Source organism: Passer domesticus, chromosome 6 (assembly GCF_036417665.1).
Source record: "Passer domesticus isolate bPasDom1 chromosome 6, bPasDom1.hap1, whole genome shotgun sequence".
Classification (NCBI taxonomy): domain Eukaryota; kingdom Metazoa; phylum Chordata; class Aves; order Passeriformes; family Passeridae; genus Passer; species Passer domesticus.
The window spans coordinates 72,954,780-72,982,347 of NC_087479.1; the positions used below are offsets into that span (position 1 = coordinate 72,954,780).

Here is a 27,568-nt window from a genome sequence, read left to right on the forward strand (position 1 = left end):
ATAGGGGCTGCACAGCGTCCTTGGGCAGCCCCACAACGTGTCCTGCACGGCCTCTCCAACACCCAGCTGCTCCAGCAGCACTTTGTGCTGGGCCTGCAGGGATGGGAGGCCCCTCTGTGGCCAATGCTCAGGGCCACCAGTGGCACTGGCAGCTCCAGCCCTGCTTGCCACACTGACAGTGTGCAAGGGAGACAGATTCCCTCTTCCCTTCTCTGCTCCCAGGGCAGTGTGCGGTGCGTCCACGCAGCACCTGAATCCCTCCAGGCCTGCTGGGAGGTGAGGGCTTGCAGGAGCTTGTGGTGGCACCTGAAAAACAAGCCATTCCCTATGCCTGCAGGAAGAAACAGCCACTTTGCCAAGTCTCAGTTTGTAAGACAGCTTCAGGGCCAGCAGTGCAAGAGCAGCTCTCGGGTGACAGCAGAGAGCTGCAAACAGGGAGTCTGGCTGGGCTGGGAAGAGGGCACATGGAGATCAGGACTCATCCCAGCTTGCTCTGCCAAGGAAGCTGCAGCTCTTCCCATCATGATGCAGATGAAAGCCTCATCTTGCATTGGGAAGGCAACAAGGCAAAAAATGCCACACTCAACACAGGCCTGTAGGATCTGAGTGAGCTTCTCCAAGGAAAACTCTCTTATTTCTCCCTCCCACTCCCCCATGTCCAGCCACTGGCCCTGCTGCCCAGCCACTGTCAGGGCACAGGACAGCAGGGCAGCAAAAAGGGAGCTCAGCAGGAGCATGACTTGCTGGTGGCAGGCTGGGGAGGCAGCACAAGCAGTAGGTGTACAAGAAAATCTACCTCTACTCCTGAAGACTGGGTCAAATCCTGCTCTTCAGTCAGGGCTGTGGCTGCCTCCTGCTTTCCAGCCTTGAAGTGCCTCCATCGAGACGCTGGGCAATGCAAACATGTTCTCATCTCCTTTGGTGGTTGGGGAGTGAATTGAGGTGGGTGAAGCTCATCTCTGGAAAAGAAGATAACTGTGAACAGGGACCTGCAGTGGGAGGGAGGGACACCTGCACCAGCAGCTCCTGGTCAGGATGCAGCCCCTGGCTGGCTGCTGGCACCTTGAACTGAGAAATGCTTTGATCCAGCCCTTCCCAATCCAGGCTGGAGCAGGTCTGCTCTAAAGGCAGCCCAGGGACGACACTGAGCTGCTGCAGCAGCTGCAACTGCTTGCACTGAGGAACTGCAGAGGACAGGGATGAACACCCTGTGGGCATGCAGAAAGCACAGTGGGAGAGGAAAAGACAGAGAAGGCAAGCAAAAAGGGCAGATTTGAGACATCCAGGGGCAGACCCAGGCAGTGACAGCCAGCACAGCCCCCCCAGGGCCCAACAGCAGAAACTCTGCAGCTCCACCAGGTATTTATCAGGAATGTTTCCCTGACACTGCTGGGGGCTTGGCTGACATTTTCCAACACTCCCAGGGGACTCAGGTGGCATTCCCCATGCATCCAGACATACATACATGGGCTGTAGTGCTGGGATCCTGCCAGACTCCATCAGCCTTGGGCTTGGAGAGGTTTCTGCCAGCCGTCCAGAGCTCCATAACTGTTTTCTCTGTCCCAGGAAGCAGGCAAGAAACATTTTTAAAAAAACCCAAAGCAAACCACAACAGGGAAACCTAAAAATCCTTCAACAGCTCAACCCTGCTCTAGTTATTTCTTTAGGGACAGCTACCACTCTCCAGCTGAAATGCTGGGCTTTTGGAGAAAAAATAAAAAGCAAATTACATGTTCACTTCCAAATTTAAAAGGATCAAGGTAAGAGAACCTTTCAAACCACAAAGGATTGCCCCAAAGGTAAAAGCTTTGCAAGAAATCTCTAGTTCAGACCAGGCTGACAGTTAAACAACTGGTTCCTCTGGTGGGGAGAAGCCCTCCTCTTTAAGGTAAGCAGTCTGAGAGTTGAAAGCAACTGTTCTGTCCAACCTCAGGCTCCCTGGCACAGCCTGCCTTGCCAGTCCTTCCTCTTCACTGATTTACATGCAATGCCACAATGGCCCAGGTTCAGATGTTTGGTGCCATTCAGGGAATTTGGCATTGTCATTTCCTTATGTTTTAATGTAAGTTTCAATCCTTGCAACCACTCTTCAAATGCCAGCTTTCCTTTCCTTGACAGAAAGCTCAAGGTTCCCAGAAGTCTTCTGACATCCCCTTTTGTGCTCAGAGAGATGCCATTTCCAAACAGATGTTTCCAAAGTTAACAGCATTTTCAAGAGTAATGCACTAAAGTGACCCTGGATTCCAGCTCAGACCAACGACATTCTGTGCCAGACACTGAGATTACCACCCGTGAGGCACGAGCTGTTTGTGCCACCCATCCCTCCTGGCCTTCTCCACAGCAGCCTGTGCCTGTTTTCCCCGGCAGAATCCCTGTGCCCTTTGCAGCCTGCCAGGAGCAGCTGCACAGAGGCACACATCTCCCCTGCACTCACCAGTGGGTTTCTCTCATCCCCAAACACGCCGATGAGAACATTGGTGCGATGCGTGCCCAGCGCCTGCACTTCCACCAGCACTGGGATCTCTGCAGTGCTGTGAGGCTGGACAATCCCACAGGGCTTGGGGCTGGAGTAGAGCACAGCAGCGTCCTCCCTGCGTTTCTGCAAGAGACACAATGAAATGCAGCTTCAGAGGCACCTCTGAAGGAACTTTACACTCCCTAACATCCACCGCAACAGCAACTGACACACGTGTTTAAAAATGCCCAGGACAAAGGTAAAAGGCACAAACAAGATGCAAGAATTGTAGACTTAGCATTCCCAGGGCATCCTGCAAGGAGGCTGCCAGCACAGGCACTGGTGTCTGTGGATGCAGCAGCTTTCACAACCCTCTAAGATCTCCCACAAGAAAACACCCTGAAGACTAGAACATCAACTGTTCCCTCAGCAGGTTAAACTGCATCCTCAAGTTTACATTCGGGTAGGATCCTGTTCTCAGCAGATCTTTAAGACTGAATACAAACCAGCAAGGTCATGTCCAAATCCGTTTTTCCCCCAATAAGCTCCTCAATAATATTTGAGAGGGGGAGGTGGATGGGATGCCAAACCTGTTCAATGAGCCCATAGCAGCCAGGCAGGTGGCTGGGATTCCTAATCAGGAACTTCTTCTCGTATGGCACCTTCAGGAGGCACTCATCATATTGCAGCACATGGGGGGACACTTGCAGCTTTGGAACGAGACATCTGGACAAAGAGATGAGCCCAGGGGAATCAGAGATACTGAGAGAATGGAGAACATTTACCCCCAAAGATTGTGAAATGGAGCATAACACATTGGTCACTGTCAAATGGACATTGAACAGCCCTGCAGTGATAAATTGCCTTCTACATCTTCCCACTCCAACAGGTCTTGTCAAGGAGGGGCAAACCCTGAGAGGCAGCACCCAGAGGCTGCCAAGTGCCCCAGGCAGAGCACTTTGTCCCACAGCTGCCTCAGCCCCTCCTTTCCCCAGGAAGCCTTGCAAGGACTCCTGTAACACTCCCAGTGATCCATGAGCTCTGGGGGAGCCTTCCCAACAAGGATCAGAGCTCACTAAGGCTCAAGGAACACACAACTCCAGTGCCCAGGAAAAATGACTCCCTTCTCTGCCATGGTGCTGTTGCCCTGCCCGGGAACTCAGCTGCTTGCCCCAGCCTTGGAGGGCACGAGACACCAGCTGCCCTCCAGAGTGGTTGATCAGCCCCTCCCAGGCCCTACAGCTCCCTGGCTCCTTCCCTCCACAGCTCCAGGCACTGACTGTCCCCAGCCCCACCTGCTTGACAAAATGCCAGCCCGGGCACTGCCTGGATGGCTCTGCCTGGGAGAGGGAACAGCCCCAGGGAACTGCATCCCTCCTGGCATCCCACTGACACCCACAGCAGCACAGCAGGATGGAATTCTGCTGCAGCAACAACCACTTTTGCTCTCAACCCTGAGAACATTCAAGCTCAGAGTGGGAAGCAGAGGGAAGGAGAAAATCTAGAGCTGAGCTGCCACATCAAGGGCTGCTTTCCCCTCCTGAGACCTTGCCCTCAGCACTCTTGCTGGCAGCCACTTCCCCCCTGCCACGTGCCCTCATGAACAGAACCAGAGCCTGGCTCTCAGCAGGCTGCTTGCTGTGCCCCAAACCAATGCACGGTGCTCGCACCCAGCACAACTCCACCTCTTGCAGCAAGAAGGAGAGGAGGCCCTGGGGAAATTTGTTCCACCTCAAGCACCAAAAGCCAGGCCAAGAAATGATCTCATTCCTGGTGCCTTCAGAAAAGGGCCCAGGACCCTGCTGGGCTGGGAGCAGGGCTGCTTTTCACCACAGGCTGCTGTCCAAGCTCTGCTCTTCTCATGCCCAGCTGGCACAACATGAGCTCATGAACCAGCACTTCTCCTTGGCAGCTGCAGCCAGCAAAGCCTGGGCAAGGCAGGGGCTGGGGGAGGCCAGGGAAGGGCTGGTACCTGGCTGTGATGAGCAGTGATGCCACTCCCTTGCCAAAACCCTCCAGATCCACCAGCATTTTCCTATAGAACTCCATCACCGAGTTGGAACACAGGGTCACCTGGTGGAAGAGAAGAACAGGAAATTCTTCCTTACAAAAGCTCATTATCCACATGTGATATCCTCCAGTCCTTGAGGGAAGATTTTGTCTTAATTCTGCTGCTGCTCCATGTGTAGAGCACAGTCTCAAAGCAACAAAAGCCTTCTGGCAATAGCAGATGTGTTAAACACACCTTGCTATCAGGGCATAGCTCAGCTACATTAAAACATTAGACTAAAGCTCTACGCACCACTGTATTCAAATTAAGGGGCCAATTTCTCATCTGACTACAATGACATAAATGCAGAAGAAATCTGACTTGAACGCAACAAGTTCAGCTTTACAGCAGGAAGCTGAGGGCAAAGTGTGGCCCAGCAGGTGCTGGGCAGTTCATGGCTGCAGATTTTTTTGTCCCCACTGGAGATTCCTGCAGTGAACACAAATCCTTCTGCTCCCCAGGAGAGGGGAAATGAGACCAAGAAGAAAAGCTAACTGTTTTATACAATGACATCTCTCTAACAGCCACCTTCTGCCCTCATCTTTGCTCTGCCCACTTGCAATCAAATAAATGGTTCTCAAGAACACAAGAGTGACTTCTGGCCTTGACCATACGGTATGTGACCTCAGCATATGATTTTGGAAAAAAAACAGTGCTCCTTGAGGAACACCCCGAGTAAGGCAGCTAGCAGAGGCCTCAGAGCAGTGCAGATCTCTCACTCACACCCTGCTCAAAGCTGCAGCAGAGCTAAAGCCCTCCCACACTGCAGTGCAGCTGCAGCCCTGGTGCTGAAGCGTCTCTGGCTGCACTCTGCCCGTACCTGGATGTCCTGGTGTCCCTGGGGCAGGATGGTCCCTTGGCTGGGAGTGATTGTAAACTCCCGGGGCTCCACATACAAGTGAACGCCCTTCCTCCAGGCTGGGTCACTGTGGCAGCGGATCTGATCCACGCTGTCCACGGCCGGCTGCGTGCCATCGAACGACATGCGGAGCTGGAACGTCACGGGCACCGGGGAGCTGTTAGTGAGCCGGCAGCGCTGGGTGTAGGGAAAGCCTAGGAAAGGACACCAACATCCATTGAGGCTCCCATTGTGGCATGACTCCTGCTGGGAATGGCCTGGCACGATGAAAGTGGCATTGGAGTTTAGCTCTGGATTATCTGAACTACAGCTCACCCAGACGCTGCATGAGGAATGAATCGCCACTCAGTTCCCTTTGACACAGATTGCAGACTGCAGCCTTGAAAATGCCCACTCTTAGCCCTGCTGAACACTGCAAGCTTCTCTCTTGGCGATGGGGAGGAGCTGCCTCACCTGCCCCAAACCAGCACCAGTGATCTCCCAGTGATGAGTGTGCACCCAGACCGAGCATTTCCTCTGAGAATTCAAGCTGTCAAATTCCCTGTTAAGCCTGCCAACACTCCCACCCTTTTCAAGATAGATAAACAGTGAGTCAGCATTGAGAAGAAGCTACAGCAAAAGAAAGTGAGGATGGAATCAGGAACTAGAACGTGAGGCAAAGCAGCCCAATGCAGCTTCTCTCTGCAGGATCCTAAAGGCATCTCTTGGTTTGGGCCAAACAGACTGAGCACGAGACAGCTCAGAGCCCACTCAACTGGGGGCACACCCAAGCCTTGCTTGGAGATTGGCAATGAGGAAACGGGTCCCACCTCACCCAACAAACGGGGACATCACACCCATGCTGCTCACTGGGGTTGCTGCCTGCAAGGCTTTACCCCACTGGAGCTCTGGGATTTGCTTTCCATGCTGGAAAGCCAGAGATGCAGCCACTCATGGTGGGGATGTCCTGCAGAGCCCGGAGAGCAGCCACAAGCTGCTCTGCAGTGGGCATCTGGCTGGGCTGACAGCACTGTGGGGAGGAGACTTCTCCCCAGGCCTGCTCACCAAGAGGCACTGGAACACAGATGGGGAGAAAAAACAACTGCAGCTGCAGCCCAGAGCTTCTCTGTGCCCATCCCAGTGAGCACTGCCAGCTCCAGCAGTGACTCCAGCAGGGAGGCAAGAGAGGCACAACAAGGACAAACACAGATGGCAAAACCTCCAATGAGACTGAGCTCACGGCATGCAGACAACAGTCAACAGTTCCAAAGAAGCAAAGATACAACAGCTGCCTTCAGCTGAAGAGACCTTAGGAATGAAATCAGATCCAGCAGGATCAATCTCCTGGTTCAGAACCATAGTTCCATTGGTTGCCTTTCTTGTTTCATTTCTTCAAAAAGGCAACTTGACAAGTGCCTCCATGGTGATGCAGGGGGGGACAGAAGCAGCTCAGGAAAGGCAAGTAGTTTCCTTAAAAAGTCCATGACCTTCCTTGTTCTGGGTTCAGGCTTGGTAGTGAATGCTCCCCTTGGTCTGGGAAGGGGGATAGGGGGTTTGGGGGTTTTGGCCCTGGGGGTGGGCTTTTCCCTTGGGGGTTTTTGGCAGCTGTGGCGTGATGCCGTGGGCGCTGTGCAGTGGGAGCTGAGGCTGGGCAGGGAGCGGAGCTTCCCTTCCTCCCGCTCGGGGATGGGAGCTCGGCCGCGTGCTGCTGCGGTAGGTTGTGTGCTTGGCCTGGGACTGCCCTGGCTGCAGCTCAGCCTGGCACCCACCCTGCCTGCCTTCCCCGCTGCTGCCTGCTGCTCTCAGCCACTGCCCACATCCCCCTGCCCTCTGTCCCTCTGCAAAAGGAGCATTTCCCTCCTTCCCTCCTTCCCTGCCGCTGCCGGCTGGCAGGGGATCACTGCCCTGCCAGAGCCCACAGCTCCTCCTGCTGGGATCCTCACTGCACCAAAGGACAAAAACGGGACTTGGCAGCTGGCAAACATCTGCTCTTGTTCTCTGGGCTCTCCTGATATAGTCTAGGAAAGAACTGTTATTTCTTTCCCCATAGTTTGAGCCCTGTAATTTCAAAGGTATCATCATTTGGAGGGAGGGGCTCATCTTTCCATTCCAGGAAGATCCCCACCTTTCTTGGCAGATATCTGTCTTTTCAAGCAGGACAGAGACACCAGAAAATCCTGACTTTCTCTGCCTTGCTTCTGTTTGATCTGACAATGGCCAAATGCTCCCTGCGGCACCAGCAGCCCTGCAGTTCCCACCCTGAAGAGGCTGCTGTGGCAGAGCAGGAGGGAGGGATGCTTTTCCCTTGGAAGGCACAGATCCCTCCCGCTGTGTCCCAGCCCAGGCAGCACTCACCAAAGGAGATGTCCCCGAAGTCGAGCTCAGGGAGGTCGAAGTGCAAACTGGGTCCAGTGACGCTGCCCCTGCATGGCGAGGACAGAGCAGGAAATGCCTTGGTTCAAGGAATTGCAAAGCTCCGGCTGTCGTGGCTTGGGGGCACAAACCTGGTGTCAGGGCACCGTGCCTTTCAAACCAGCACACACCGTGTGCTCAGCACAGTGCCCCTGGGCACAGGAGGCAGCTAAAGCCAAGTGGCCAGCAGCCAGCAGCCACTGATGGGCTCTGGGCACAGGGCAGGCAGGAAAAGCCCCTGGGATGCTGCTGGTCCCATGAAGGACCCTGAACACACAGCCAGACATGGCTCTGGGCCTCACTTTCCCCATCTGAAATGGGATGGGCATCAAGGTGTCCCCACAAACTTCTGTAACCAGCCCTGCCAGCCACAGGTTCCTGCTTTGCTACTTCTTAGCTGGAACTGCTGTTCCCACGGAGGAGCTTTCTCAGCAGAGTTTGACCCACACCATCATTACAGACACAGTTCTGAGCCATGAACCCAGGGCAGCCCCAAACATCCTCTGAAAAGAGCAGCAACACTTCTACACAGGGCACAGATGAATCCTAGAGGAAAGGAGCAGCTTGTCAGCAGTGCAGCAGCTGGCACAGCCAAGAGCAACAGCTTCAACAACCAAACAAGGGGGTCCTGAATCTAGCACAGCACCTCACCTGTCCTTGAACTCAGCAGACACACTCCAAAAGTCACCAACACCCACTGAAAGCAGCACTTGAAGCTGCACAACACTCACCAGTTGATTTCATGGCTGATGCCAATCCATGCCCTCTCTGCCTTGTGGTTAAAAATCCAGGCCCAGTGACCTGTGCCTTCTTGGATTCACAGGACTGCCCCTGGCTCTGCTCCACACATCTCAACAAGAGACACCTGCCCTTGCTCAAGGAGAAAGCTGCTGATGCACAAACATCCCATCACCAGTTTAGGGGAGGGACAGAGGAAAATCACTTATTGGATGGTGGAAGGTTCCCTCTTGATCTCCAAAATAAAAAAGCATCACTTTTCCTCCAAAACAAAGCCATCATCATTCTTTCTCCACTGGGGGCAGACCTACTCACCACTTTGCTCTTGCTAAGTAATAACTTCCTTGTTCTTGTTCATCCATCTCCCTTATCTTATTGCCATAATCCAGTGCAGATTGCTTTCATTTCTTCACTGCCTTGCCCCAGTGCCTCCCAAGAGCAGCAGCCTAGCTCCAAAGCTGCAGAGCAGCCAGCATCAGCTCTCTTGCTCCCACTGCATTATCCTAGCAGCACATGGCTCAGGCTGGCAGGGACAGGGCCTCGTGCTGCTGTGGTGCTGAGCACTGAGCTCTGCCTCCCCTATCATCACCCCTTGTCCCTTGTGCTGGGCCAGGATGATCTCTTGCCATGGCACCAGCCCAGGGGATGGTGCCCAAGTCCTTGGCACAGTTCCTGCTGCACAGTTCCCTGACTCCCACATCAGCCCTTGCCTGGCTGTGCACAGGAGGCACCAGAGCCCTCTGGGCACAGCAGCTGGGAGCACAGCTTGTCCCCCACAGCATGGCCATGAGAGGGGAGGTGAGGCTGCTGCTGCCCATCTGGCATGGATTATTGACAGAAGTTTTTAAAAGCACTGCTGCTGCTGCAGAATGCCCCAGGCTGGCCCATCTCCAAAGCCCTGGGGGCCTTGCTGGCTCTTCAGCTGGGACATCCCAGAGCAGCTGCTGCCCAAAGCTGATCCATCCCACTGCCTGCCATGGCCCAGGGCAGAGGGAGATCCCTGCAGGGAGGAGTCATTCCAGCTCCAGGTACCACACAGGGCAGGAGGCATCCTCCCACTAAAGCAATGCCAGCATCAGAGCAGAGATGAAGACCTCAGCAAATGCCTTTTCTCTATGCTCCACCCCAACAGGAGGCAGGTGGGGCATGTCCCAGAAACAGCTCCAGATGTGCCCACCAAGCTCCCAGGGTCCTTACCTGATGGTCAGGATGGCAGGCGTAGGAGATCCAGCCACACTGAACCGCAATTCTTCCTCAAACCTCCCCAACACGGTGGCACTGAAGGAGATCTGGAGAGTCTGGCTCCCACCTGCTGCAATGATGCCCTCCTGGGGTGCCAGCTTGAAGCCCAAGCCCACCTTTGTGGCTGAAGGGATGTATCTGAAGGGAGCATCAAGAGCTCCTTGGTTGATCAGGTTCACTTGCAGCAGCAAGAAAGCAAAGTGGAAATCCATGTGGAATCTTCCCTTCTTGGGAGCTATTGTCTAAGGATGCAATGAACAGCCAGAAAAGGCAGAAGATGCTTTGTGCTGCTGAATGGCAGAAGTCAAAAGATACAAGAGGACAAGTTCTGCCTTTGGGTTTGCATGCAAAGCAGTGGCAGCTGCACAGACCTGCAGTCAGCCTGGGGTTATCCCATGGACACAGAGCAGTGCACCTCTGGGCAGCATCACCCAGCTCATGGAGACCTGGCCCTGAGAGCAACGTGGGGTGATTGCAGCTGCCTGGTGAATCAGCACAGAGCTGCTGCTGCCCCAGCCTGCACAGCTCCAACAGCACCATGTACTCACTCACCTTTTCCCACACCATGGAAACGAGACATTGATAATGAGGCATCAGCAGCAAAATGTACAGACAGCACCATCTTTTGGTAGAGAAAACTCGTGGTGTCTTTTTCTTCCCCAGACAAGCTTTTGAAAGTGTTTGCCCTGATGCAGTGCCTCATTTCCTACCTCTTTTCAGTTGCTCTTTCATGATTTTTTTACAAGCTTGACACTATTGGGGGGTGGAGGCAAATAGGTAGAAAAATCCTTTGCTTTATTCCCAGGAACACTTTTCTCTTTCCAGAGCCAGAGATGCACCAAGGCTGAAGTGTGGCACTGGTCAGCAAGGGACAGAACTCCCAAGGCTTTCCTGGGACTTCCAGGAATGAGCAGGAGACCCTTGACTGGAAGCTGTTGGCAGTTGACTGAAGCTCAAAGGCAGCCAGTTGGTTCCAGCTGCTTCTGCAGAGCCCAGTCCAAAGGTGCCTTGTGTCTGGCACTGCCACAAAAGCCTCTGAACATGCAGCTTTTGCACCCAGTGCTGGTTTCACCTGCCAAGGGCTTGTTTTGCAGGAAGCCTCCCAGCTGATCCCTAAGGAAGGCTGCCCAAAAGCAGGGGCTGGGGCTTCATGAACAACAGACACACCTTTCTGACCCCCCAGACTGGACCAGCACATCAAATATTCCCTGCTCACAACTGCCCAGCTTGGCAGGAATTCCACAGCTCCACCAGGCTTGCTGCTGCCTCAGGAGCCATCAGCATCCATCCTAAGCCCTGCTGCTCACCTCACAGACATGGGGGGTATTGACAAAAATGTCCCCAAGCTCCAGAGTGTCACAGCTGAGCTCCACCAAGGGTCCTTGGCCTTCCCCTCTGAGCTGCAGGGGCAGCCTGCTCTCACGGCCTGGGGAGAGATGTCCATTTCAGTACAAGCATTCCCTCTGTCACACTGTCTTTTCCAGGCTGCCTCAGTGCTAGTCCCTGACTCTGAGCTGGATGCCACCAGCTCCTGATGCTGCAGGACAAGATATGGACCCTTCTCTTCCCTCAGCAGGTATCCCTTGGGGCTGACTTCTAATTCCTAACCCATTCCTCGGGCTGGTTTCCAATTGGAGCCACCAGTTTGCTGAGTTTCAAACATCTCAGGGGTCCTGGAGTGGCAGACCAAGGAGTAATGGGTAGAAATTGAAAGAAAGGAAATTTAGGTTAGATATTTGGGATGATATTTTTTCCTGTGAGGGTGGTGAGACACTGGAGCAGGTTCCCCAGGGAAGTTGTGCAGGTTCCAGCCCTGCAAGTGTTCAAAGCCAGGCTGGATGGGGCTTGCAGCTACCTGCTCTAGGGGGAGGTGTCCCTGCCCATGGCAGGGGCCTTGGCACTAGATGATCTTTAAGGCCCATTCCATTCTTAACATCCTAGGATTCTGTGCTTTCCTTCCCATGCACCTAGAGGAGCTTGGAAATCCATTCAGTGAAGGCACAAAGCTCATCCAGAGCTGGGCAATTACCAAACTACCTGGCCCAGCAGCACAGGACTTTGTTGCCCAAGTCCTCACCTTCTGACCCTCAGCACTGGCTCTGTTTCCACAGACTGAGAGCTGCAAGGTGACAGCTCCCACACAGGGAGAGAAGCAGCTGCTGGCCAAGGCTGCTCCTTCTACCAACAGCCTGGGCTCAGTGGGGCTCAGCCCCCTCTGCTCTGGTGCTGTCTGGCCAGTGGGAGCTGATCCAGGCTCAGGGAGCACATTTCTAACCCAGCTCCTGCCACCTGATGATGGATCCATGTCCAATGGAACCATCCTGGAGGCCAGGGGCCTGCAGGGGCTTAGTGCTTGTTCACTAAAGCTGCTCTGCTCTGCAGCTCTCTGGCCTTTGAGGAAATGCCGGCAAAGCCATGGCATCAAAACCTCTCCCTGCACTGCCTGGGCTGTGCTGGGATCAGGAACCCAGACACAGCACTCTGAGCCCTGGCCTTGCACGGGACACTCCCTGGGAGCTGCAGGGCCACTGGGGATGTGCCAGCACTGCCCTGCTGGCCAGGGACTCTTCCCAGCACTGCCAGGGCAGCCCAGTGGGCTCAGGCTTGCACCATGGCTGCACTGAGGGGGAGAGAAGCAGGGCAAAGGAGCTGCACCTGAGATGCTGCAACAAGCCACACTTTGATACTCCACTGCTTCCAGGGGTTTGAAAGTCATCTTGATTTTGGCCAAACCATCCGGCTCGATTTCTCCCTCCTACAACAGAAACAGCAAAACATTTCTCTTCAATCTTCACATTTCTTGTTTTCAACCATAGTCCTGTCAGCCTTTGTTTAGAGCATCAGTGATGAGTGAACAACACAAGGAGCCCAAGGAAACCCTCCAAAGCCAGCTCAACACAGTGCTGGAAGCTCTCAATGATGGGCAGGTCCCACTCTCCACAATTTCCTACTGCTCTGACACAAGCTCTTGCTCACATCATGCTGCTGTCAGCTGCAGTGGGATGTAACTGCCAATGTGCACTGGTGGCTCTTCACAAGGAGAGATCATGATCCCCTCCCCCAGAAATAAAAATATTAGTTTAACCTGTTTTGAAAGAAAGCAGAGGTTGGGATTATTCTGGGCTTTACTCCAAGGGGAGAAGTGATTTTGCACTGTGCAGACACCAGGCATTCATCATCTCTCACAATGCCAGTGCTCAGAATCAGGGCTCTGGCTGATGGCAGCACGTGGCAGTTGGCTTGCACAAACAGAAAAGGAAAAGCTTTTCTGTCCCTGTGTGCAGGAGAACTCAAAAGGCCCAGTGGAACCTTCCAGCCTTCTCAGATGACACTGGAAGGCAGACTCAGAAATAGTGCAAGGTGTGGTTACAGGAGGCCATTGGCATTTCTGGGATTAACCTTGGGCTGAGTTTGGCCTCCTTTTCCCAGCCAGCCATTGCCAGCTTCAGGTCAGTGTGTGAGCTGGCAGTGCTGCAACAGCCTCTGCTGAGCCCCACGTGTGGGGGCAGCCCCTGCCTACAAGAACTGCTCCCTGTGACACTGCAAGGACACGCACGGAGTGCCCTGAGCTCCAGCCCTGGCAGCAGAGCTCGGCTTTGTCAGGCTCCCAGCCCTGCCTTGACCCTCCAGGGCAGAAATGCTTTGAGCACTTTAGCATTTTTAGGTGAGCTCTGCAGCTGCACCAGAAACTCAATGCCCTCCCTCCCAGCATGTGGGGCCAGCTGAGGATCTGCCCAGTGACCACAGCCAGGGTTGGAGTGGGTGGGAGGAGAAAGAGGGAGAGGAGGAAGAGGAGGAAAATGAGGTTCTCAGCTATCACTTACCATTGGCTCAATGACAGAAACGTCATCAGAGAACATGGGGTCCTGGTGCACCTTTGCCATCTCCCCCGAGGCTCTCAGGAGGGCAGCACGATCTTCACAAGAGCCCTTCTCCTTCCCTGTTTCTTTCTCCTCCATTAATTTTTCCAGCCGCAGCTCTCTCTGTGACTGCCCAAAAAGACTCTGCCTGCAGCCAGAGGAGACACAAAGCCAGCAGGTCATTTAATAAGCCACAGATTTGCAGAGAGAAGTGTGAGTGCAGGAGAACAAAGCACCTGGGGAGGAGCAGCAGTGTGACAGATGAGCAATGCCACGACTGACTCTCACCATTAACAGACAAATATCGTGTCTATAGGTTAAGAAAAGGGTTTTTACCCCCTGAGTTGTTATCAAGGGGCAGCTGGGTTTGGGACATTTGGGAGGGTCGGCTTGTCACCATGGTGACATCTGACCTCCAATCAAGATTGGAGGAAGTGAACTCCACCACAGGACAGTGAAGAAGGGGTCGATGGTCAGAATTTTGGGAGAGGCTAAAGGGTTAAAAGGCAAAACCTCCATTGTGTGGGTGAGCACACAGTGGGGCAAATCCTTTGCTCCCAGAGCTGTAACATCTTCTCTATCCAGTCTTCTGTTGTATTTTTGATAAGGTTTAATCAACCTTTCTAAACTTAGGGAGAGTGAGTGGCTATTTCTCACAAGCAGCTGCTCCCCAGCAAGGGCTGACCCCAAGCCCTGCAGGTCTCAGAGGGATCACAGGATAACTTGTTGTTCACTGGCATAGCAGGTAGTTTTACTCCACACCTGCAGGCTCGCGAGAGGTTTCCAAAGCCAGAATCCCTCAAGGGAACCTCGTGGCTCAAAGCCTCTGCCAAAACTGAGGGAGAATCCACCAGCCACTTCAAGTGGCTTTTCCTCCCACTGAGCTGCTGGGGGAGGCAGATAAAGATTATGGAGCAGGACTTCCCTGGGAAGGGGAGACAGAGTTGGGTTGCAGCTCCATGTTATCAGCACTGTGAAAAATGCCTATTATATTATTGGCTTTTTGCAAATATTAAAATTAATACTATATGTGTGATGTTGGAAAGTGATGTTGTATTAATCCTTTTTTACAGACCAAGGAATAATAACTGTTGAATTTGCAGTGTGGTTCTTTGGTGTGTTTTACCTTGAAAACATCCTGATTGAGCCTAAAAAGGGCACATTTTAGCAGTACTGCAATGAAAGCTACGCTAAGAAAGGGAGCAGTCAAAACTCTGAAAGAGTGCAAATGCACATCAGAGCAATACAGTGACATGGAAACCCAAAAGGAGGATGCCATTTTCAGTCTGAAGGATCCAATCCCAGCTCAATGAAGCACCATGAGCAGGAGCACATCAAGGAAGCAGAACAGGAGGTTTCTCTGTATTTACCAGCAATGCAGTCTGGGACTGTGGGTTGTCACCCACGCTGGTAACTGTTTGCTTGGCCCAGCAGAGAAACTCTGTGCAATGTGTTGGAAATAATTATGCAGATGTGTTGGTGCACTTTGGATTTAACAGCAGCAATCAGGATTGGTCACCAGGTGAACAGCTCTTGCCTGACAAACACAAGAATCTCTGCTTTGATGCTCAGGGAGAGCTCAGGGGAAATGTGCTTCTGCCCAGCAGCTGCTGGCCTTTGTGCTTTTGTACAGCCCCACTGAGGAAACAAAAGTTCCTGGCCTTGGTGCTTTGCTGCTGCTCAATCTGTCACTTCCAAGTGTCTTCTGGGGACTTTGGTGATGAATGCATCACACACAAAAATAAAGAGAACATCTGCCAAGCTGAACTTTGTTCATGTCAGCAGTGATGAACTTGCTTCAGGTTCTGCTCATGAAGGACCTATTGCTGCAATGATGGGCCTGCCCAGTTCCCATTACCACTGGTGAGAACATCCCTGCTGGCTGAGGGAGAAGCCTTAGGACAGCAGTGCTTATGTGCTGGATGTGAGGCTTTGGAGAGAGGGGAGGAAAGACAAGGCCCCAGCAGCCCCAGAGCTCCTGCATGTGCTCCAGGGGTGATGCCAGGGCTGCTGCAGCTCTCTGCTGGGGCTCGGGGATCAGTGCCTGCTCTGGGCAAGGCACAGCATTCTGTTCTTATTCTTCTGCCAAAAATTTCACTGGAACAGAGAAGCTGCCAGTTAAGGGAATCCTTGGCCACACTTCAGCACTACATTCCATTCCATTCCATTCCATTCCATTCCATTCCATTCCATTCCATTCCATTCCATTCCATTCCATTCCATTCCATTCCATTCCATTCCATTCCATTCCATTCCCACTGCTGCCCCATGTTACATGCTCCTGCCCTCAGATGGCAGGATGGCAATAACACTCCTGGGGGAGACTTCAGGGCTTGCCTGAGAAAGAAGGTATCTTCTTTTCAAATTATCAGGAGAAGAGGATCCAGCCCAGTTCAGGACTGAGTTTTCAGGACTGAAAAACCAAGTGCAAATCAGCCCCTGCATCTCCTACATCCCAGCCCGGGCTGTACCCACCAGACTCCTCTGTTCCTGCTGGAGCAGTCATCTCTCACACAGACCTGGCTCCCCAAGACCCAAGGACACAAGCTCTACAGCTGAACTTAACTCCTCTGAATTTCAGCCAACATCACTAAGCTGTTCCCTGAGCCCACAGACAGAAGAGCTGTGAAGGAGACATCCCTGACATTGGAATAACCAAATGAAAATACCAGTGCCAATAGATGGGGCTGGCAAGCTAAATTTTTGGCATTTTATCTGTGAATTGTGAGCTGTTCCTTAAGATAGTTCTCATCCTGTTAGATCTACCCTTTCAATGAATCATTACTGCACCCTGACAGGCACTACCGCACTACTGACAGGCAGAAAAGATAAGGTATGGAGAGGGTTTGAATAGGTTGTTTTCTTCTGCTCTTTAACTAGGGCCCTTTGTATGTTTGTTTCCTTGCATGGCATCTAAAGGCAGGTCCAGATCTCCCAATGGCACCTGGCAATCCCCAGACACTGCTCTTTCTTTGAGCAGTGTGTCTGCTCAGATGATTGCCAGAGCTCCCGTCCAAAAGTTATTCTATACTTTTATCTTCTAAATCAGCCCAATTGCTTTTCAAATATTCACTAAATGTCTCATATTTCCTACACACCTCTGCAAGTACCCATGGGCATGTGGTATATTGATAGGCATTAGAGGAGCTCGACCTTCATGAAAGTTCCCAAGGAAGAATTCATGATCTTTTGGCAAACACTTAAACCAAAATGGAAAAAACCAGCAGAAACACAGGAACTTCAGAGTACTCAAAAAGAAATCTCAGTGAAAAGGGGGCACAACCTTATTCAGAGATTTAAATCTCTGTTTGAAATTTTAAACTGGCTTTCAAAGGTTCATCATGGAACACAAGAGGTGACTGATGCCCTCAGCTGACAAGGGAAAGCAGATCAGCTTCAGGAACAGGATTGCACGGGCTGCCTGCAGCACAGCTCATGTTGGGCATCTGATGCAGGGACCCCTGCAAAGCCACGTGCCTGTGGCCTCCCAGAGAATGGCTCTGTGTGGCTGACAGTGCTGAGAAAGCATTTCAGGAGCTGCTTGTGCTCAGCAGGGTGCAAGCCAGCTGCCAACATGTTGCAGCAGCCTCCAGGAAAGCTGGGACAGAGAAAGCTCAAAGGCTGCATCCTGCTCTGAAGACTGAAAGCGAGAGCAGCTGCCATCCATCCTGCTCCCTTCCAGCCAGGGCTGCAGGGATGCTCAGGCTCCTTTTGTTGCTCTTTCCCAGCCCTGTTATCACCCAAAGGTGTTTTGCACAAGGACAGATCCTCACCTCTGGGTGCTCAGCTGGAAACGAGCTTCCAGGTTCCCGGTGTTGCGGACCAGCAGAGTCTTCTGGGTGCTGCACTTCACTGGACATGTGGAGAAGTCCAGCTGGTCAGGGAAGTCCAGGATAGCTCGGGCAGCAATGGCCCGAATTGGCACCACTATCCTTTCCCTTTCAGTGACACAGACCAGCTCGTGGGAATAATCCTGCAGGAAAAGAAACTGCCTCAGCACAGGGCATTTAGTGCCGTCCCCATGGCAGAAGAAAAACCATTTCCTATTACCCTTCAAGGGCATCAATTTACCTATCCCACCCTAAATGAACACTAAGCTCTACTGATATGTCACATTTTAGAGGCACTAGCGCACTTTGCAAAACCTATCTCAGTGGCATTAAGCTCTTCTGTCACTTGGTCATCCAGAGAACTGCCCTAGGCCACCATCATTTTTACTCTACATTTTAATGATGTTAAAGAATTCCTAAGTCCCTTCTAAGGAACATGGAGCTAGGGAACACAGGACATTCCTCTTTAGCTTTCTATATTCCCACTGTTTGAGAATAGGACAAAGTGTTCAACTGACTCAAAGCAGCAAAAAAAAGATGAGAAAACAGCTGCACCCAAAGACATCCTGCACCTCTGGCTTGGTGTAGAAACATCAGCTGCCTCAGAACTCCCCTCCAACTTTGCCTCTCCAACCAAGTCAGGAGGAGAACAGTGGTAACAGTGCTAACATTGCTTTCTAGCATGCTGTTGGAAAGAGCCTCTCTTTGTTTCCCTGCAAGGCTTCCTCCCTTCCATGCCAGGTCCTCAGCCCTTCTGTATGAACAAGCCCCCAGATCACAACACTGACTCCCCAGATGCCAGCACTGAGATCAGACTTGCCAGGGCCTCAGCACTGCTGTTCAAACCTGCACACAAAAGCACCTTTGGCACGCAATGGGTGCCAGCTGACAGAGCAAGCACAGGCACAGGCATGAAGACAGAGGCACAGCAGCGTCACTGCCACGGGCTCTGGGCTCACAGCTCTGCCTGCAGCTTGCACCTGCCCTACACCAGCTCCTGCAGGCAGCTGTCCAAGTCCCTGCAGCTCAGCAACCTCCTGCTGACCAAGGGCACCCAGAGCCCAGGGTGCCTGTGCCAGGCCGGGCTCACGGGCACAGCACATCCTCTGCCCTGGCCCTGCAGCTGCACCTTGCTCACTTGTGCTCTGGCACAGCACAGCTGCAAGGCTGCAGAAGAGAGGCTGGGAAAAAGCACCGTCCTTGCTCCAGCCCAGGGGGAGGCAGGGAAGCTGTTGCCAGGCAGGAAGGAGGAAAGCTCTCTGACCTCTTTGTTCCTCCAGTGTTTTCCATCATCATGAACCCCCTTCCACTGTACCTAGAGATGGCCCAACATCTATCAACACCCCTCTGTCATTTTCATCCTGCTCCCTGTGCATCTTCTCTTGGCAATGCTCAGGGATGTGCAGGGAGGGGAAGCAGAGCCTGTCAGGCCTGGCTGCAGTGCCTGGCAGCCCGTGCCAAGCTGGGACTGGCTGCAGGCTGCCTGCCCACGGCCTGGAGCCAAGCTCCCAGCACGGAATGGGCTGCACCCAAAGTGCAGGGAAAACAATGGCTTTGCAGAGAATTCTGTGCTTGGGCTCCTCCAGGCTCACCTTGTTCTCGCCGGGGCTGAAGCGGATGCGCACAGGGACAGACACGGCCGGCACCAGGAGACGGTAGGCATCGTTGGAGCCCATGACCTGGAAGTAAGGTGATCTCTCCATGGAGACCTTCACCGCATGAGGAAACTGCAGGAAAGACATGAAACAATGATTTTGTCACTTGTGGAAACAGGATGAGAGGAGACCTGTCCATGCCCTGGTGTCATCCCTCCTTGACCCCTTTTCCAAAGCACTTTCAGCTGTGCATGTACAGGCACACAATTCATGAGGGTGAACTCAAATTCCTTCTGTCTGGCTCCAGCACTCTGACCAGGCCCAGTAGGGCGGTGCCTGGTGGGAAGGAAGGGCCGAGCAGGTCAGCACCAGCAGGATGGAGACAGAGCACCTGAACCAAGTCATCTGCACATTCAACAAGGCCAAAAAACCTGCTGGCTCCTGCCTGCACACAGCCATGCAGTCGTGTTCCAGAGGGGGAATGTGCTCCCTGAAAGCAAACCAGCACATTGTCCTGGGGGAAGGAAGAAATTCCCTTCTAGTACATCAGGTTTGGGTAGGGACATTCTGGGGATACAGTCATGCAGGCAGACCAGCAAGAAAGGAGACCAAACACCGTGGCCTTACTGGGAATAAAAGCAAACCTGAAAAGCCAAAGAAGGAACACAGCGGGACAACCCCTAAAACAAGGAGATGGCAAAGAGAATTTAAATGGGCAGTAAAGCAGCAAGGAAGAGTCATAAAACCATGAGAGCAAGCAGCTTGCCAAAAGTGACAGAAACACAGACAGGCTGTGCCTATCACTATGGGCTTCAAAGGCATTTTCTGCCTGGAGAAACAGGACCAGCAGTGTGGTTCCAATACTGAAAGACAATTTTGGCTCTCCAGGGATTCTTGCTGCCTGTGCAGGCAAGCTGGGCTGCTGGGCATTCCTGCCTGCAGCCATCATGCCAGGTTCTGCCCTCTGGGATACACAGACACAGCAAACAAGCATTTTCTAGCACACTGATATCATCAACCAATGAGCACCAAAATGCTCTCAACAAGTCTAAACCAGATGACTTTGACTCCCTCCTGTCTCTTCTCACCAGCCCACTCTTGGCACAAGCCTCTTTTTAGAAAATGTTTCCCCTGACTGAAATTCCCATGGTCTCCGTTTTCCTCTTTACAGTGGAACACAACTGCTGACATTTTTCAACTTTTCCCCTCAAAGCTCTCTTGGCAAACTGCAAAACAACCACAATTTCTACAAGTGAAGGTGAAAACCTCCAGGAGCACATGGCTTTGGATGTGCTGTGGTTCTCCAAAGGGAAAGCAGAGCACAGTGTTGCTTTTGGAAAAGCTGAGCAGAGCTGGATGAAGCTTAGCAGGAGCCTCAAGTGGCACCTAAAGGGCTCCCTCTGCTTCTGCTACGTCACTCTGATTCCAGGGCTGCTTCAGAACACACCTCCTGCAGTGCCAATGCCATTAATGAAAAGTTATTCCAGCATAAAGTGCAGAAGACTCAGCCCCTGAGCTTTGACTGTAAGCTGCACAAAGGGAGCCCAACAGGCTGAGAGAGGCAGAGGAGCCAAGATTAACCAAGGAGACACAGGAGGTGGTAAACACTCAAGGCAAAGCACGAGAGCAGATAAGAACTGTACAGGCCTCAACACTCCTACCAATCCAGAGCTTTCAAGAGAAGGCACCTCCTTTGGGACAGATACCGTCAACACATGGCCAAAGTCAGGGGAGAATTCCCAGCACAGGAAGGTTTCCACCATCTTGCAGAACAAAGGTGCTGAGACATTTTCTTCTGGACGTGCTGCAGCAGATACCCTGCTTTGCCGTACACTTTGGGAATTACAGCTCTCTCCTCTTCCAGCCCAGTGTTAAAGCTCTGTAGAAACCTAGGCCAGGGCACTGGGAATATTTCTCTGTCTGCTCTGGGCTGTCCTGACCCCCGGGGGAGCACTGACTGTGACCCTCATTCATGGAGAAACTTTCCTAGACGTCAATATAGGCTAGAATCCACAAAAGCGTGAAATAGATTATAGACAGTAGTGTAGGTGTATCACCTGCTGAGAAATTTAGGTTTTGGGATTTCTGTGGATAGAAGCAAGATGGAGGGCACAGGGTGTCATCCTGAGTTTCTTCTTCATGCTTCTTCTTCCTTCTTCTTCATGGGTTTGGGTGGCATTGTGTAATTGGGCAGAAAAGTCTGCATTGCATGCTTCCAGGGATCAGTTATTGGCTTAAAAGGTAAAATAATCCAGGTGTCCTTTCTGAATTGGATAGCTTAGTCTTAAAAGACCTTGTAACAAGAGACTGTTAGCCATTTCGTGCCTTGCTAATGACAAGCTGCCGAACTCATGGTTGTGAGACTGTTTTACTGATAAGAAATAATAAACACCTGAGTCTGACCATGAACTACCATCTCGAGTGCCTTCAATCCCGACCCAGAGAAACTGATAAAGCTCCATATCCCAGCACTTACCTTGTCCACATTCATGAGAGACACTGTCATTTCAGAGACATCATGACTGTTGAAGTTCTGAAATATCACCTCTGGTGGGGAAATCTGCAACAAGTTCTGCTTTGGGGGAGCTGACGGCAGCTGGAGAGGCGAGAGAGAGCAGGGACAGCTTATGCTGCTGGGAGGAAGGCTCATGAAGGACAATCTTACACTGACCCCAGTGAAGTGCAGACTCTGGGGGGAGCACATCTGCCCAGCCCACACTGGGCAAACAGTGGCTCACCCACCTCTGCTCGGAGCTGATGGAGAGCTGCTGGCCACACAGAGCAGGCTCCAGCCAAGCTGCTCTTTTGACATGTATTTCTCCAGCTTTCATCCTCCACAATGCCAGGCAGCACTTACCTTAAGCACAGCCCTGTGCCCATGCGGTCACAGAGCTCTGGGGCACTGCCTGAGCACTCATGGAGTAAGTAAAACCCATACATTTACATCAGACTCCATGGGAAACGATTTTGCGATGTCCTTCACTCTGACACAGGGAAACCGAGGCCCACACAACTACAAATACCTTTTTTGATCTAGAACTTAGGCACCAGTAGCAGAGGAGGTGTGAGAGATGAGGTGATATTTGGCTGAAGCCAAAAGGTTATCAAGTTAAAGAATGAAAGTTGTTGATTCTCTGTGTTGTTTGGGGTTTGGATTTGTTCAGGTTGGTTTGTTGGGTGTTGCTGTGAGAGGAACAGGGTTGAAGACCTGACCAAAAGGAAGCAGGGTGAGAGGGGAGGGGACAGAAAAACTGGCGTTTGGAGGGAATGGAAGTTCCCAAGTACCCATCCAAAGGGAAAGGGGACAGAACAGCCCTCACCGGGTATAAAGGGGATAGAAAGATTGCCATTTTCTCAGAGGCTGTGTTTGTTCATCTCCAGGAGGAGGGAGACACGCCCGGCTCAGCTGAGTCCTTACTAATACACAGTTTCCTTTTGCTTCAATGATTTTGTCCCCTTTCATTGTATTTAAAAGTGAGTGCATTTCTAACAGAGGTAAAGGCAAAAATAAAGTAACACAGAAGTTAGGAAAAAGACAAATGAAGTGAATGCTGAATGAGGATAAGGTTCAGTTATTTTCTCAGCAACTTGGGTAAAAGTAGAGTTGGTATCTCCTTTTTCCATGAGCTTTAAATAGGTGCTTTCTTGTCATTATTGCTACCTTACTTGATACCATTGTAGAGGCATGTCTGGAATGACACAGCAGCAGCAAATGCTTCTGGAGCAGAGACATTCAATGTCTCTTGCTGCCAATTCAGTGCTCAACAGTGTGATAAATGAATGGGATTCGTGCTAACAATTGTAACTATATAGATATTTTAGAAAATATATGTTAAAAAGTAATAGAGGAAAAGGATATGTAATTAGTGTCACAAAACAAATGTTTTCAGATGCTCATGAGAAAATAGGAGACAGGATGTAGTGTGAGATAAGTAAAATCCCAAAACGGAATAGGCCTTGGGATAATTAAAGAATTGGCCTTGAAATGGACAAAATTAGGATGAGTCTAGGTGTTTATGAAATAATATAGCTTATTTTTGGAATATAATGCTGGCTTCTATAACACAAGACCTGGGACGCATGTGCAGCCTGTGGGGTTGTTCAAAGGACAGTGACGATGAGGAGAAGCCTTCGTCGGAAGCAACCAGTGAAAAGCCAAAAGACCCCTTGGAAACAAGCTGAGCATGCACTGTGCAGTACAGTGACATAGATTTCAAGAATTGAAAATAGGAGGAGATTTACAAAAAATTGTTGATGAACATGTATTAGCATACAGTATATAAGTTGTGTTTGGGTTCTTTTCTCTTTTGTACGGGAGGCAGGGTGAGAAACCCCCCCATACCCTGATTGTACTCCAATCAGTTTTGCTTGTGCTTTATCCTAACCACTGCCAAATTATTTTGTATCTATTTGATTACATTTGATTGCATAATTTTATATAAAATTGCTTCTCAATTAAAATTGCTGCTAAATTCTAATTTTGTGGTTTATTAAATTAGACATATAGGACCTCATTCATAACAACATCCCACCTTGATCACCTACCCTTTTGGACTGTGCTTTCTACTGAGCCAGTCCTGCCACAAAAGCAGCTTGAAACACACCTCTAAGTAGGCACTGATCCACAGAAAGCACATCCATTCCCCTCTGCCCAGGCTGAGTCCCCTGCACATCTGGCAGCCTGCAAAATCTAACACCCTGTCAGGGTCCAGCACATTGTTCCAACCCAAAGCAGGAATGCAGTTGGTTTTGTTAAATCTGAAGGAATTCCTGCAGGTCCTCGGCCTTCCAAGGCCAATGCTGCCACTGTGGAGGGAATCCTGTGACCCCGAGCGTTTGATGGTGACCACACCAAAGCAAGAGGTGGCTCCTTCAGCAGGGGAATGGCACATGGCAATGCTGTGCCTTTGTGTCCCCAGCCTTCCCCCATTGTTTTAGCAATGGCAGCCACACTCCAGCACAGCCCAGCAGCTGCAGCAGAGGTTATTTGTGTTGGCTCAGTGCACATCAGGACTCCCAGTCCACCACTACCAGCAGCTTGCAATGACAACAGCACCTGCACACTGAGGTGTTTTGCTGGAGGCAAGCCTGTCACAAGCACACACCCTCTTCAAACTTGCCATCAAACAGAAAGGAAAAGAGCAGGAAAAGGCTACCTTTGGACCAGTCTTGCTCAGGTCTATCCATGGGCCAATTCTGGGCAGAATCCTCCCCCCAGTGCTGGCCTCCTTCTTCGTGCTGGGAAACTTCTCCTGCTGGAACTTAGAGGGAAGCAGCTGAAAGGCAAAACAAATCCAAAAAAAAAAAAACATATCAGCAAGAAGCTCAGAGATGTGCTTGTTCAGAAAGGCATTTCTTGAGCAAGTGGCACTGGTGAATAATTTGTGATCACAGCCACTAGGATAGTTCTGGAAGCCCTGGAAGTTACTTGCTGAAATGCATAGCAAGAATAAATTAATAATACAGGGTGCAATACACATACTCCAACCACATGGCTGTGGCCCATTAGTCTCTCTGTGATCTGATGTGACATGTTTGGGGATTTCTGCTCTTTGGCCATTTGTTTCCTCTTACATTTCGTTGGATTGGAACAGTGACCTTTTCAGAGAGTGGGAAGGAGCTCTCAGAACTGCCCCAACTCCATCCCTGCACAACACTCAGAACTCACAGCCAGGAGACAGCACTGCTGGCTGAGTCCAAGAGAAGCAAGAAAGAAAAGCTGTACCAAGAGGGAGGTGCACAGGAATGTGTCCAAGTTTTAGCTCTCTCTGTTAATGAGCATTTGTTTCCTCTGTCTGGGCTGACAGAGCCCTCCAGAGAAGAAAACAGAGGCATCTCCTTGGCAGACCCTCAGCACTGGGGCATCTTCAGCCCAGTGAGCTCCAGACAGCAAGGGACCTTGGTGGCCCTGACTGCAGTGCTGCCTGCAGGGCTGGAGCTGTGCCCACCCAGGAGCTGAGAGAGAACTGCTGCTTTGGGAGCTCTTCTGGCTGGGACCAGCCGTGGCTCTCAAGGCTTTGGGCACAGTTTGAGCTCTCCCCCCACATGCCCAGGTGCCCAAGGGCAGGTTGGTCACAGCAGCACAGGGCAGTGCCCAGCCTGACAGAAGGAATTCCTGTGGCAAAGGGCAGGCACAGAAGCACATGCTGAGGGCTTCAGCTGCACATTGCTTTCACTTGGCTCCCGTGGCACAGCCAGGCAAGGCGCTGGGCTGTCCCTGAAACATCACACAGTGTTCCCTCCTGCACCAGGACAGCCCCCACCAACAGCAGCACGGCACAAAGAGCTGGGCAGGGGCTCTGCAGCTTCCCAGCGCTGCTGGACAACAGGGGCAGGGACACCAGGGACACCAGGGCACTTGCCAGCCTGAGCACAGCCCCACTGGCTACTCACAGTGTTAGGCTGCAGTCTTTCCCTCTGCAAAAGACGAGGTGTTGGTGTCTTTTTTGGGAATCCAGAAGCCATTTTGAAGGGAGGATGTCACGGAGGAGTGACAAGGCCTCAGCAAAACTGGAAGGAGAACAATGGAACTCTGAAAATCCAGAACCCAATTCATGGCAGACTCAAGGCATACACTGCTGCTAAACATTTTATATCATTTGAAAGTAGCTAAGTGCTTGTTTGGCATAAGTAGCTAGTATTGTTAGGCCTCTAGTTGGACTTTATTTGGACTAGATGGCCACCTTGTGCAATTCAAAAATGGATCTTGCTGAAACCTGGAGCTAAAAAGCTGAACATTAATAATGCTTAGAGCAGACACAGCTGTAGCTTAAATATTACTTAAAATCAGCTTGAGTGGACCTCCTCTTCTTTAGGCTAAACACCCCCTGCTCTCTCAGCTGCTCCTCACTGGACTTGGGAGAGACTGCAATGTTATGGCTCATGGCTTAAATATTGCTATAAAGGACGTTTTGCCCACTGTGACAAAACTCTATAAAGAAGCTGAGAGCACCCAAGCCCACCCTTCCCTGAAAATGCCTCCTGACTGGAACTTGGGACTGGGAGTTCAGCCCCACAAGGGAACTTGAGACAAGATAAAGGTGACACTATTGTCCCATTAGCTCAGGTCTCCAGAGAAGTGAACAAGGCCAAGGGAGAAAAATAGATCCACAACAAAGCCAAAGCCAGCAGCTCTCCTGGAAATCAGCTCTGTCTGCCTTCAGGCTGGGCAGGTCATAGCCACAGACTCGTCTGCTGAGGCCAGGTTTGCACACAAACCTCCCATCAACAGAGGGGGAGGAGGAAATTTAGGGTCTGTGGCGCAACCTCTGGTAAGGGGCAGTGGACACCCATCCTCCCTCACACAAACTGGCTCAGCTCTAAACCCCCCACCCCCAGAAGGCCACATCCAGGGGACATTCCCATCAGGGGCAGCTCAGGGGGTGTCATAGCCCATCAAAGACCCCCAAAGTGCCCCCAGAGCCATTCCTGAGCCCTTGCACCAGATGACTGCAGGGCATGCAAAGTAACACAACAGATCCAAAAATCCACAACCCAATTCATGGCAGACTCAAAGGATATACTTGTGCTGAAGATTTTCTATTATTTGAAAGTAGCAATAGACAGTCAAACTTGCCCCACCCCAGGGAGGTACCTGGGACGTCCCACCTTGCCCAAATCTGCATTCATCCATTGGAATCTTACATTTTGCGAGACCTCACCACAGAGAAGACCAGAAGAGGATTTTATGGTATGCCAATGGGATCCATGGAATGGTGATATTTTTTACTTAATCTGTCTCTGTCATTCTCTTTCTTCCCCCTCTTCCCAACCCCATCTCCACCCCCTTCACCACCCCCCCACCCCCGCCTTTTTCTATTCCTTTCTCTCTCTTCCTCACATTTACTGTTCCATAAAATCCAGACTACTGACTTTGGCAAATTGCCTCGTTTGCACCTCAATTCAGAGGCCTCTCCCTAATAATTTTAATAACCAGATGATAACAACCCATGGAAACTTGAACAGAACTCATTCACCTTGAAGCAGTTTAAGCAATCACTTTAGGGAAAAAAAAGTATAGATGAGTACATTTAGAAAATGTTGCATTTCTTCAGTGCAAAAAAAAAGCACAATCAGCAGACAAACTATTGTTCATCCACTCAGCTGTGTATGCCACTGAACTGCTACACCAGAAGACTGGCATTATCCCATCCTGTATTTCCCTTTGGCCTTCTCTCTCAGAGTGCACATGAGACAAAACCAAACAGTTCAACTTTAGTCAATCTTTACCTTCAAAGGAAATTCACGCTCTTTTCCAGAGGCCAATGGTCTGCACGTTGAGGAATCCTCTGCAGAGACCAATGCTCCGTGAATTGAGGACTCCTAGCAGAGGCCAATGCTCTGCACGTTCAGGAATTCTCAGCGGGGCACAATGCTCCGCGAATTCAAAGGACTCACTGGCAGAGACCAATGCTCCGCGAACAATTCACTTGGCGAATGGCCCAGTGTAGCTGCCTGTACGAGCCCAGGCTGCGCACACCCAGCCAGGGCCGCGTTCTCGGGCAACTGAGGCCGCGCCGCTGTCACAGACGCTGCCGCCCGCGCCGTT

General features: G+C 51.4%; 1 protein-coding gene across 1 annotated transcript; it reads right to left on the reverse strand.

The window, feature by feature from the left end:
* Positions 1-953: 953 nt before the first annotated feature.
* Positions 954-27,507, reverse strand: LOC135302364 (hydrocephalus-inducing protein-like). Its single transcript, XM_064422734.1, has 16 exons — positions 27,250-27,507; positions 25,414-25,530; positions 24,177-24,296; positions 21,497-21,616; positions 19,018-19,152; positions 17,369-17,568; positions 13,560-13,743; positions 12,391-12,490; positions 11,043-11,161; positions 9,691-9,977; positions 7,699-7,766; positions 5,326-5,558; positions 4,428-4,528; positions 3,046-3,181; positions 2,435-2,599; positions 954-959 (listed from the first exon to the last, which is right to left on the reverse strand). Exons 2-16 carry the CDS (start codon positions 25,483-25,485, stop codon positions 954-956), a joined length of 2,046 nt encoding a protein of 681 aa, XP_064278804.1. The 5' UTR covers positions 25,486-25,530; positions 27,250-27,507.
* Positions 27,508-27,568: the final 61 nt, after the last annotated feature.